The 12,432-nt window shown below is 41.4% G+C and overlaps 1 protein-coding gene across 1 annotated transcript; it reads left to right on the forward strand.

The window, feature by feature from the left end:
* The first annotated feature begins 1,626 nt into the window (after positions 1 to 1,626).
* Positions 1,627 to 12,005, forward strand: dusp7 (dual specificity phosphatase 7). Its single transcript, XM_080026210.1, has 3 exons — positions 1,627 to 2,572; positions 4,430 to 4,858; positions 7,311 to 12,005. Exons 1-3 carry the CDS (start codon positions 2,113 to 2,115, stop codon positions 7,628 to 7,630), a joined length of 1,209 nt encoding a protein of 402 aa, XP_079882336.1. The 5' UTR covers positions 1,627 to 2,112; the 3' UTR covers positions 7,631 to 12,005.
* The last annotated feature ends 427 nt before the right edge of the window (positions 12,006 to 12,432 follow it).

Genomic DNA, 12,432 nt, shown 5'->3' on the forward strand with positions numbered 1-12,432 from the left:
GTACTGAAACGTGTACATATTGTAGAATAATGTTCTTACTGACTAACTAATTTACTTCTTATTGATAGCTTCATCGTTGGTTGAACCTTGTGGCCTTAAGCACATATTTCTTACACTTATTTCTCGCTATGTGTGTTTCTATTTCTTAATTGGAGCAACTGCAACAAAACGAATTTCCCCTCGGAGATCAATTAAGTATTTCTGATTCTGAGTACAATTACAAAGGATTTTATATGGGAAGTAAAAGCATTCAGCATCAAAACAGGCACATTAATATGCAGATAATGAAAAAGAATAAACATATTAGAAGTGAGGGAAAAGTATTTGTTGCACTGAATGAAAGGTAGGCACAATTACCCCAGCAACACAATATTTAGACAATTTACATACTGTATATGTGATTAATTACCTGCTGTTTTGCTAATCCAGCAACATTTTAAAGTGATTTATCAAGATGAAAATGCCAAATATTCACTGGTGTTTCACTGTTTAATTTCATTATAGACAGAGTATCTTTGGGTGCTGTTCTATTAATGGGACAACACAAGCAATGTAAAAACTGTATCTTGGCCTGGCTCCGGGTTCTTATGATGTGTATTGTTTTTCTTTTCAAAAATGTTCCAACAATATCAATATTTAGCCATAAACAGCTGTATACAGCCTAACCGACCCTGGACTGGATGATATTTTTTCATCTTACATTTTTCCGGCGAATCAGTCAGACATGGAAAAGACATGATTTGTTTGCCAGTTGCAGCTGCAGAGGAGGGATCATTCGGATGTGCACAAATCAACATGAAGTGTCCACAGAGAGTTGAATGCTGTCTACGGAAGAAATATGTTTCCTATCTGTATGTCACATTAATATTTTTTATTTTTTTGGCAAAGAAGCATCTAAGCCTTCAATTATTACTTTAATCTTTCTTGAACAAGGTGCTTCCTATAAAAACTTTTTGCCCACTTTTTTATTTGACATGGATATTTCCAGTGAACACCAATTAACCTTTTTTTTTAAAATGTACATTTTTAAATATTTCATGTTTTTTTGTTAAATTTTGGTTTTTGGTACATAGAATTTTTTTTTCGGGATCCAGGAACACAATTCATAATTTTCATGGCGGCAGAAATTAATTTTCAACCATACAAAAAACAAATAAAGGTTAATTATTGACAAAAAATAAATAAATAATAAATAATTATCAACAGATAAAGGTTAACAAATAAAACAACGACAAAACAAATTTGAAAAGAAATTAAAAAATTTAAAATATATTTAAAAAATATTTTAATTAAACTGAATACACAATGCGACACAGTGGCTTTTTTTCAGAGCGACAAACTATTAAAAAAGAAAAAAACATGGGTAGAGAGCTGTGAGATTTGCACATACACCATCTGAGTCCAGAGTGTGCCATTCAAAGTTTAGCCTCCACTGTAGTGAACAGACTTATGAATGTCATGCAAACACTCCAGTCAGCCAGTCAGAGCTCCTGTGAATCTCTCGCAGCTCTGCACCTTTAAATCTCTGCGCTCCTCCCTCCACTCGGTGACAAGCCCCGCAGCAGCAGAGCCCTCTTTAATGCATCCAGTGGAAATGACAAACCAGAGGCGAGTGTCAAACACTAACCAGTAATCATGCGCTTTGGCGACAGCGGCAGCAACTCATCCGAAACACACCTCCTCCGAAGACTTTAACGAGGAATCTTTGGAACCATTTTTTATTTAATTTTTGTGTCGTTCTGACTGCGTATAGTGAACGCATCAAACTTGGAGCTGTTCTTTTCCCCCCAAATGGACGTCGATGGACTGGAATGAATCCTTCAGTACTTCTTCTATCGAACTGTTAGAGAGGGAAAGGAACCTCTGCATGTTCAAGTTTCCGAGGGGCATCGCCGGTGCGCGCGTGTTGGATGTGGGTGCGTGTGTGGAAGCCGTGTGCGTGTGTGTACGCAGCAGCAGCAGCAGCAGCGGCGGCGGTGGAGGTGGCGGCCGCGGGAAAGGGAAGAGTTTGACGCCGTGATTTTTTTTTTTTTTAACATTTTATTTCCTATTTTCTGCGTTTGCTTTTTTCATGACACTCAGACAGCGGACGGGCGGATTAACGTTTCCCTGATGAAAATTAACCATTTGACGTGGCGAGGCTCTGTGATCGTGACTAGTATGATGTCTAGTAAGAAGAGCGTGGAGTGGCTACAGGAGGAGCTGGAGACCGGAGCGGGGGCCAGGGCGCTGCTGCTGCTGGACTGCAGACCGCACGAGCTCTACGAGTCGTCGCACATCGAGTCGGCCATAAACCTGGCCATCCCGGGCCTCATGCTCCGTCGGCTGAAGAAGGGCAACCTCCCCATCCGCTCCATCATCCCCAACAACGAGGACAAGGAGAAGTTCGTCAAGCGCTGTAAGACGGACGTGGTGGTGCTGTACGACGAGGCGACCCCTCCGGAGCGACCCATGCAGGACACCAACACCACCACCGGGGGAGGAGGAGGCTGCGGCGGGCTGGGCAGCTCCGTGCTGGGGCTGCTGCTGCAGAAGCTGCGGGACGACGGGTGCAAGGCGTTCTATCTGGAGGGTGAGTTCATAGGATCAAGCACTGCACCATGCTGGCTTTAAATCTGGACTTCTGGATCAGTGTTGAAGTCCATTTAAATTGGTATGATAAAAAATAAACTCTCACTGACTAGGCTATTTCCTTTCAGCAAAAAAAGACAAATTGTTTCATTTAACTCTGTTTAGAAGGAGTCTCGCTCACCAAACAGGAAACCGTTCAAACCAAAACAGCAACATAAATAGAGGGTTGATTCGGCCTGTTATAATTGACTTATGTAACATGAGTTTTATAGCCTAAAAACCCTTTTGGATTTCAGTGTCTGTATCTGGAACAAAACGATTGTGATTTGATCTTGTCCGACAATATTATTCAGAAAAAGGGCATGTTCACATTTGACATGACACATTCCATTATTATGAAACGTTATTGCAGATTATCGAAGTGCTTGTGCAGGGCTTTGAAAGTGTCACAGTGTATCCGGCTGTTATCCGGATACAGATAAAGTGTTTTTTCTGTTAGGTTACTTCTTATTTACTTCTTATAATGAGGCAGCGTCCGTTGTGTCTATTTATAACACAAGTATAGGCTACTGTTATCATCAGTTATTATAACACATTGGCTACACTGTTAAGTCATCATGAAGATTGGCACCTTTTCTCATTGCCGACATAAATTATCGTCTTAATTGTCTAATAAGCACAGCATCACTTGAATAACACAGGCTGTACATATTATATTGCATAATTATATGGGCTGTTCCAATGTCTTCAACTAAATGCTGCTGAAATGGCCCCGCCATGTTGTCAGGGAAAAGACATGCGATTATATTTTTTCTTCCTTTTTTTCATGAATGAACGTGAGACGACGACGCACCATTCATCTTCATTCAAGCACCAAAATAAAAGGATAGACTCGGCGAAAAGGAGGATAAATATAGGCCAAACTACAGAAATATAGCAGATATGAACGTGTTGGCTTTATAGAAAACCCATAACACCGTTCACTAAAGTCATGGGCTGAGCTGCCATTCACAAAAAGTCCACTAAACAGAGCAGTGCGTGTTGCAGCAGCGGCAGAGCTTACTGTCCTGCTCTGCCCCCTCCCCCCTCCTCCCTTCAGAGCTCAGCTTTTCTCAATGGAGCACATCTGTCCAGCTTATTCAATGACGTGATCCTCTCGTTATGACAACAATAACTGGGACTTTCTCTTTCATGATAGAAATATCCAATAATTTCTGTTTCATCTTTATGTGAGTAAGCTGAGAAAATAAAATGGATATCATTCGAATAGTCTCCATACTGCATATGATGTCATTGGACATTGAATGTACTGTGGTGAAATGTGTGTTATAAGATAATATGTTTTGCTTATTTACCAACATTATTAATGTCTTAATTCTATTAATTTAATTTGTTTGTTTGCTGTGCATACATAGGCTATAATGAGTGTGTTATTATCAGCACAAACACAGTACAGGCATCTGGGAAGATTTTGAAGTGATCACTGATTTGGACAAATAGTTGACAACAACAAGCGTTCTCCAGAATCACCGACTCCACCTTTTTAACATTATGCACATATTATACTTTTTTGCTTTATTCTTTTCTTCAAAAGATATTTCTTTTGGGGTTTTCAAGCCCCTATTTGAAAGTTCAAGTCATAGAGTACAAAGTGGAAATAACGAGATAGCGATAGAGAGAGGGGGAATGACATGCATGTACAGGTCCATGGGTCGGATTCGAACCCACAACCACTGCAACAAGGATTGATCCTATGTGATACACGCTCTACTCACCACTACACCACTGGAGCAGCATGGTTTGACTTTATTCTAATACTAAATATTTTCCGCCTCTCCCTCCCTCCTTCCTTTCTCAGGGGGCTTCAACAAGTTCCAGTCTGACTTCCCTGAACACTGCGAGACCAACTTGGACTGTTCGTGTCCCAGCAGTTCCCCCCCTGCCTCTGTCTTAGGCCTGGGCGGACTGCGCATCAGCTCCGACTGCTCTGACGGGGAGTCGGACCGCGAGCCGGGCAGCGCTACAGAGTCCGAGGGCAGCCCGCTACCCATCAACCAGCCAGCCTTCCCCGTTCAGATCCTGCCCTACCTCTACCTGGGCTGTGCCAAAGACTCCGCCAACCTGGACGTGCTCAGCAAGTACAACATCAAGTACATCCTCAACGTGACGCCCAACCTGCCAAACATGTTCGAACACGACGGCGACTTCAAGTACAAACAGATCCCCATCTCCGATCACTGGAGCCAGAACCTCTCGCAGTTTTTCCCCGAGGCCATTTCCTTCATCGGTGAGTGTGAACTGTGTGTGAAGGGTTGTGATATGTCGGCCAGGCTAGAGCGATTAGTTTGATTATCAAATTCATCTTCTGATTATTGTCCTGCTTAGTTGGTTAGTCGAATACATCGTCAGAAAAGCCCTCACAATTTCAAGGAAAAATCTTCACAACAGACAAAAACTATTATTAATACAGTTTACTCTCTCATGTGACAAAGAAAAGCAGTCAATCTGCACATTTTCAGAAGTTGTAACCAGTAAAACATTTGGTTTGTTCAACTGAATAACTTAATAAATTCTATCATATCAATATGGAACAATTTTAATACAAAGCAATGTCGGAGAGAGAGACCAGTTAAATCAATCTTCGTTTTTATTCGAATATTTTGACCTAAATGGTCAACCAATTAAATTTATCGACCAATCACTTCAGCGCTACTTTTGTCCTGTAATGTAAAGTCTGTTCGTCAAGAATGAACATACCTCTATCTAGGCTTAGTTGGACATTTTACTCAAAGACTGTTTTGCGAGCGCAGTCAGCTGCCTGTATTTCCCGATTAAATATTAATTTGCCATAACAAAATATAAAGCAAAGTTTTGAATAAAACATGGGCAATAGATTCCATGAGAGTGGGGTCACACTCAAGCCACACTACATTGTTTAGCCTTTCATCTCATCCCACATAGAGTATTCTAGAGGAGTCAGTGAAGTTGGGAATGCCAGTGTTAAGTCATTGGATGATGGACTAGGTGAGCGAGAGTCAGACATATGCCAGAGCCGGAGGTGTTGGCAGATTTGGGATCATGCTCGATGTTAAATGCCGCGCTGTCTGGCTGGCTGTGTAATGTGCAAGGGATTATATCAGGTCTTTTGGGTAACTAACAGCAGGGTAATTATGGGTAAAGGAGACCCAGATGTGACCTCACACCGTTCTGTTGCGAGCTGTGTGGATTCCTTGAATATCTCAAACGATTGAATGAAAGTGTTTCTTGATGTATTCAAGAGGGGGAGGAATGTGATTTTTTTCTTTTTTCTGCTGGCATTTTAACAGCCTGAACAAATGGCCGATTCCAGTGTGCGCTATTATGTGTTTAAAGGACAGAGCTAGTGATGATGTAATGCCACACAGCCGCCCACAGCTGCATTTGAAAATCAGTTCAGAGCAGATTAACTACTGGTTACTGAGTCTTGTATTGTTGGGTTTTAGGCCTCTTGACTAGGATTTTTAAAATGTTCTGGCCCAGTTTTATTTATTTTTTTATCGCGGAAAGTGAGCACACACACACTTCACATATCACATATAAATTTAATTTGTCATCCGCTTGGCAGCCTGAGCGCGTGCACCAACTGACCCCAATCCTACAACAAGAGATGCCGACAGAGAGAGAGAGAGTGAGGAGAGGCTAGAGAGAGAGAGAGAGAGAGAGATCGTGAAGGAAGAAAGGAAAGAAGCACTTAACTCTCGCTCTAATGGCCTGTAGTGATGCAAGTGCAAGGCCTCGAAACTGATAGATGGTGGATGGATGTAAGCCCGTTAATAATGAATGATGTTTAGTTTTTATTCAGGTTTTTCTACATACTAGGAACTAGAAAGCAGAATGAAACATGTCTTTTTGCTACCATTGAGAGATTGGTCATTTGGGAGTAAAATATAGTATAACACACGCTAAGCCAGCTCACGTATGTGTGTGTGTATACTCTATATACACAATACAATAAAATGTTGTAACCAAATTGTCCCAACATTTGCTGAAAATTGTGTTCACGTAGAATCACATCGCTCATGGTAGCACAATCAATTTGATAAAATAGGTTTTCAGAGCCTCCAGTCAAACAATTTTTTTTAAGTGATAGATATCATTCGGAGCACCTTTAACAAAGTACTGTACAGTAACTTTGAGAGAACATTTTAGGTATGGAATCTGGCTTGATACGTGCTGTTTAGGGACGCTGTTTTAACATTGTTGCTCATTCTTACTTGGAACGATGTTGTGGTCACACAGAGTATCGATGAAAAGTCACATCGATCACTCAAAGGTGCTCCAATGAACTTTCAGTTTGTGTCAATTCTTGCACCCCCTTTGGATAAAAGCGGTGGTGTTTTTACTATCCCGGCTGTTGTTCCTGGGTGAGCATACCCGCCATGACTAGAAAAAGTATATAAAAATAGCATTCTTTGCGGTGATGCTCTTGTTTACTGTTACATGTAATTCATGGTCTTCAGAGGAATAAGTAGACTGTTTCAGAAATATTTTAAACGTTCCTCGTAGCACCTTTTAATACCGTCTGTAGAAGTCAAAACCTACTTCTGCCATCGGTGTATGAGTGTGTGTGTGTGAATGTGGTAAGAAATGAAAAGCGCTTTGGGTCTGACAAAATCGTCTAAAAAGCGCAACATAAGTCAAGTCCATTTACCATTTACCCTTATAACCTAATCCTTCCCTCCTCTGTCCCTCCTTTCTAGACGAGGCGCGCTCTCAGAAGTGTGGCATCCTGGTGCACTGCCTGGCGGGCATCAGTCGCTCCGTCACCGTCACCGTGGCCTACCTGATGCAGAAGCTCAACCTCTCGCTCAACGACGCCTACGACTTTGTCAAGCGCAAAAAGTCCAACATCTCCCCCAACTTCAACTTCATGGGCCAGCTGCTGGACTTTGAGCGCACGCTGGGCCTCAACAGCCCCTGTGACAACCACTCCACCTCCTCGCCCACGCACGAGCAGCTATTCTTCACCACGCCCACCAACCACAATGTGTTTCAGCTGGACACGTTGGAGTCCACATGATGAGTGAGACAACTTAAGGGACTGTCTGTCTGTCCCAGCCTTTTATCTGGAAAAGAAGGGGGAGGGGTCAAGGTGTTGTTGTTACCCAACTAAGTGGCTGTGTAAGTTGAGGTGAGCAGCCCCCCTTCGGTTTTAAATGAATGTTTTGGCCTATACCGAAAAAAAGGCTTGTGGAATGAGAGTCTAGTGACGGGGAGAAGAGTGTTGGATGAAGGGGCGGGGTGAGGTCGCAGGTACCCCACCCCTTAAAGGAGTTTTTAAAACAGTGGGGCGACTGACAGACAGACAGGTTCACATCTGGAGTTCATTGAATTCGAAAGGAGAAAATCCTCCAATCGAAATCGTTGTGTTAAACGAAGAAACCGAGGAGATACTTCTAGTGACTGAGTGACAGAGCGAAGGGCGCAGCGTTACAGACAGCTTCATACAAAGATAGGAACGTGGGAAAGAAAATCGACGGCACGATTTTTGAACGAGATGGCATCAACGTCCTCTCCGTTACTCTGTCTCGGCTCTTGAAGCTGAGATGACCCGGTGCCAAGTGGAGAATCTGGGATTTACTTGTGAGGAAATCTCGCTCTACTGAATGTAGAGTTTTATAAACCAAGGAATTAACACACAAACACACACACACACACACACACATGCAGACATAAACAAAAAGTATGTACGTTTGTACTGTAATGTATTGTATGTATGTTAACGTACATAGCAGAAAATGTATGGGCAGTCCTTAACAGAATTCAGTTTGTCTTTATGCATTTTTGTATATTTTTGTGTAGTACAATTACGCACAAATCTATACTTTCTATAAATATATATACGCGTAGAAATGGTATCTATCCAATCCAATAATGGCTTAAAGAGAATGTAAAACTAAAGAAGAAAGGGGGAACGGGTGTGGCGTGACACCAAAAACAAAGAGGAAACGTTATTGTGATATTCCTAGTTGTCTTTTTTTTCCGTTTGGTTTTTCCTTTAAGGATTGTAATGACCTAATGCAGTTTGCACAGTAGTGTAGCCATTGACTTGTTGGCACTTGGAGCCAGTGCTGGAAGCAGGCAGATAAAGAGACATTCAGAGGAGAGAGAGGAGCGCAAAGGAGAGGCCAGTCCCAGGCTGCGACGAGTCCCGACAGCTGCACACTGCAGTGGGGAGGGAGCAAGGAACCGGGCCCTTCTACATAGGACTATAGGTTCAGGGGGTTATAGTGTTAGGACAAGGGCATGCAGTGAGGCTTTAGGCATTACATGTTGAATCGTAGCTGGGTAAGGGTGGTGAAGACACTACAGTAGATTTGACATTTGGCCAACTGTTCTCAAGTGCAACTTCCCAATTCCTACTTCCTCCCCCCCATGACTGTTTGTATGACTGTTCAGCCAGTTGCCTAACGAGAAGTACCAGTTGTTTCCACCACCAGCTCTTTTGATGAGTGTTTTGTTTCAGAAAAAGTCAACTTTGAACTTCCTAGGTTATTTCATCACAGCAAATTGTCCTATACAGCAGGATGTGTTGCCAGACTGGCTTCTTCTAACGGCTCTGGCTTTTTCTACTTGGAGACAGAGACTTTGAATGAGAGTGTCAAAGTTAGGGTTTGGGGAGATGCCAAGGCAGTGTTACCATTTCTGAGCAACTTCTTGGGCAGCTTCTCTTAGCAACCCCCCCTTGGCAAGGAAGTGCCTCAACACTATTCTATTACTTTACTCTTTTTTTTTCGCCTACAAGGAAGATGTTCAATATGTTTTCCTTACTCGGGTACCTTTTAAGGACTCGGGTACAAATTTGCCACCAAAAAAAAAGTTGTCTCGTACAAGGGACTATGTGATTGTAACCTGGTTTTACTGTTGGGATAATGTTGTTGAGAAATGGGACTGGCCTCAGCTACATACTGCACTTATTGCTACTTCAATAGTGTTACGTCCCTTAACTGCATTGGAGAAAAACAGTAGGACGATCTTTGTGCAAAGGGGGTTTTCGTCCATTTCGTCGAAGAAAAGTTTGTCCGAGTTGATTCACCCTTGAGCCTTGGTATAAGGTATATTATATGAAAGATATATTAAATCCTAAATTAATATCTATAAATAGAGCTAATAGTGAAGAGATTATTTTGTATACCTGTGAGCATGCTGTGGTACTGTATGCTCTCTAACAGTAAGGACATAATAACCACGGGGTTGGATGTTTAGCTTTACCGATGTGGGAAGACGAACGATGAGGACCGTTTTTTTAACTGCTGTTGCTGCTGAACACAGCGGTACACGGCATGTGGTTTAGGAGTCTTCTGGGACCCCGTTCACATCACAAACACCTGAACTGAACTGAACTGAACCGAACTGAAGCACTTGGAGTCTGTAGGTACATTGGCCGTCATGCAAGAACAAGTCAACTGTCAAGAGAGCCTGACTTAGCTCGTAATTACGCCAACTAGTCGTGAAGTGCTCGTTGCTACCTAATTTCTGCCCCCCCCCCCAGTTAATGAGGACGTGCCCATTCGGGAGTTGTGATCAGTAGCATAATCAACGCTCCAAAATAGCTTTATAGGGCTACTGGTTCTGCTCAATTAATGGCGAATGTCTTAATCACACAATGTGTAACTAAGAGTAAAAATCTGAATGAATCAACAAACAAACGCATTACAGTTTTAGCAGTGACAGCAGTAGTAGTATTAGGGGACCTGGAAAATGAAGAAAGATATGAAACTACTATGTCTGTCCATGCTGTCATCACAATTACGACTTCGACAAATCGTGAATTTCAAATATTCGATATGCAAGAAAATAAGTGAGTACAACAAGTTCAAGGAGTTGCGTGCACATCCCTAAACCAAACCAAAACAAAAATGCAAAAATCAGCTCATTGGGATCACAGTTTAAGTTTTATTATTGATGTTTTACTCAGTTTGTATGAGTAGTTCTTGCACAAGACCAATTGCAAACGTGATGTGGACGGGGTCTCCACGGAGACAAAGAATTGGATTTCAAAGGGGGCAGCAGTTGTGTCTGAACTGGGTTGGTTTTAGCTGGCCTTATATAATCTTTCTAACTTGTTTCTAATGCTGACTGTTCAATACTCTTTGTATCTCACTTTAGAAAAACCTTGTGTAAAAAAAATGGGGGGGAGGTGGAACGTTTGTTTATCTGTTGTTATTTGAATCAGATCATGGTAATAATAGGCAGCGAGCTGTCTTCTTACCGTAACGGGTCATACGAGGTCCTCTTTGTTACTCTGCAATATATCAAAACAACCTTTTTTGCAGTATTTTGTAGATCCAAGACCTCAACATTTTTTAAATCTTCTTCTTTTGTACTATCTATTCTATACAGTAATTATTATACAAGATCCAGCTCAATATGGCTTGTGGACTGAAGTTACATTTCACCTGGGGTGTCCAAAATGTAGGGCGGCCATACCATTTACCAACTTGAAAGAGGCCCCTCTCTAACACATACACAGAGACACACTCAGACACACACACACACACACACACACACACACACACACACTCACACACACTCTGTTCCACACAGCCAGAGCTGTGGTTTAGCATGCCAGTTAAGTTTCACAATAGACGATTACACCACCCGGCTTTAATAATTTTACAATGTCTTTTTCCGTCTTATTTTTTAATATAATGTGCTCTATGCTATTCCTGTGGCCTTTCACTATGAATATATATGTAAGTATATATATATATATAAAATGAATTTATATGCAAAAAGTTCCTCTGCTAATATAGCATCAGAGATGAAGATAATACCACCATGCTTGAATGGACTTCCCTTGTTTGTAGTCATATCCCACTCACATCAGAAACAACTTGATCACTTGCACCCTAGGATTGAAATATATTTCAGTACGGAGCTTTTCTATTTAAAAAAAAATGAATATGGTTGATTTCAAGCTGCTTTTCTTGTGTTTTTTTGTGTCTTTGTAACAATGAAAGAGAAATCCTGTCTTTTTCTCTGTTTGTAAATTTGCCAAGTCACAGGAACGGCGGTTTCTGTGTCCTTAAACTTGTAGCTACATCTCGGTAAGAATGTGCTGGTGAGATGGAGAAAGATGTGAATGGGCGAGAGGACGGAGTATTAGGCGACAAAGTGAAAGAAAAAGTGATTTTAAAAACGTTACCTCAGTGAGGAATTTTTCAGGGATTTTTTTGACAATACATCTTGCATCGTGTTACAGCTTCAAACACACGTTGGATAGCTGTTTTGTATCGTGCTGTAAACGGTTTTTAAAAACAGATGCAATCTGTCTGTGTAGAAAAACAAAAAGGGGCATGTTAACCGGGGCAGTTTCACCTTTACTGTCTACTGAAGGAGACTCCATTGACCCTGTGTATTGTACAGTGTCTGGATACAACACGACATGTTTATACCGCAAATAAATATTGAAATATTTTTTTCTTTAAAACGTGTCTCCTCATTTATTTCTTACCACAAAACTACATTTAAATCATGTGCTCCGAGGAACTTTCAGTTTGTGTTATTTCTTGCAGTTCGCTTTGGACAGAAGCTGTATGGTTTTTATTACGCCAGCTGTAGTTTCTGGGTGAGCGTACCCATGACAAAGGCATTAAGAAAAAACTACATAAAAATAGCTTTCTTTGCACTGATGGTCTCGTTTGCTGCTGCATGTTATTTATGATCATCAGAGGGAAAATAAGACCGATTCAGAAATAGCAATTGCAATACATTTAGAAGAAAACAGTAGTACATGTTTTTGATACAGTTTTACTTATAACACAGGAAACAAATTGAACAAAAGCACTGTTTGGTTTATTTAGAGGGGACAAATGGACA

Source organism: Ammodytes marinus, assembly GCF_949987685.1.
Source record: "Ammodytes marinus genome assembly, chromosome: 4".
Lineage (NCBI taxonomy): Eukaryota > Metazoa > Chordata > Actinopteri > Uranoscopiformes > Ammodytidae > Ammodytes > Ammodytes marinus.

Excerpts from the sequence above, each read along its gene's own strand:
- dusp7 (XM_080026210.1), top strand. The coding sequence starts at position 2,113 with ATGAAAATTAACCATTTGACGTGGCGAGGCTCTGTGATCGTGACTAGT. Across the intron at positions 2,573-4,429 it reads CAAGGCGTTCTATCTGGAGG|GGGGCTTCAACAAGTTCCAG; the intron begins GTGAGTTCATAG and ends TTCCTTTCTCAG. Across the intron at positions 4,859-7,310 it reads CGAGGCCATTTCCTTCATCG|ACGAGGCGCGCTCTCAGAAG; the intron begins GTGAGTGTGAAC and ends CCTCCTTTCTAG.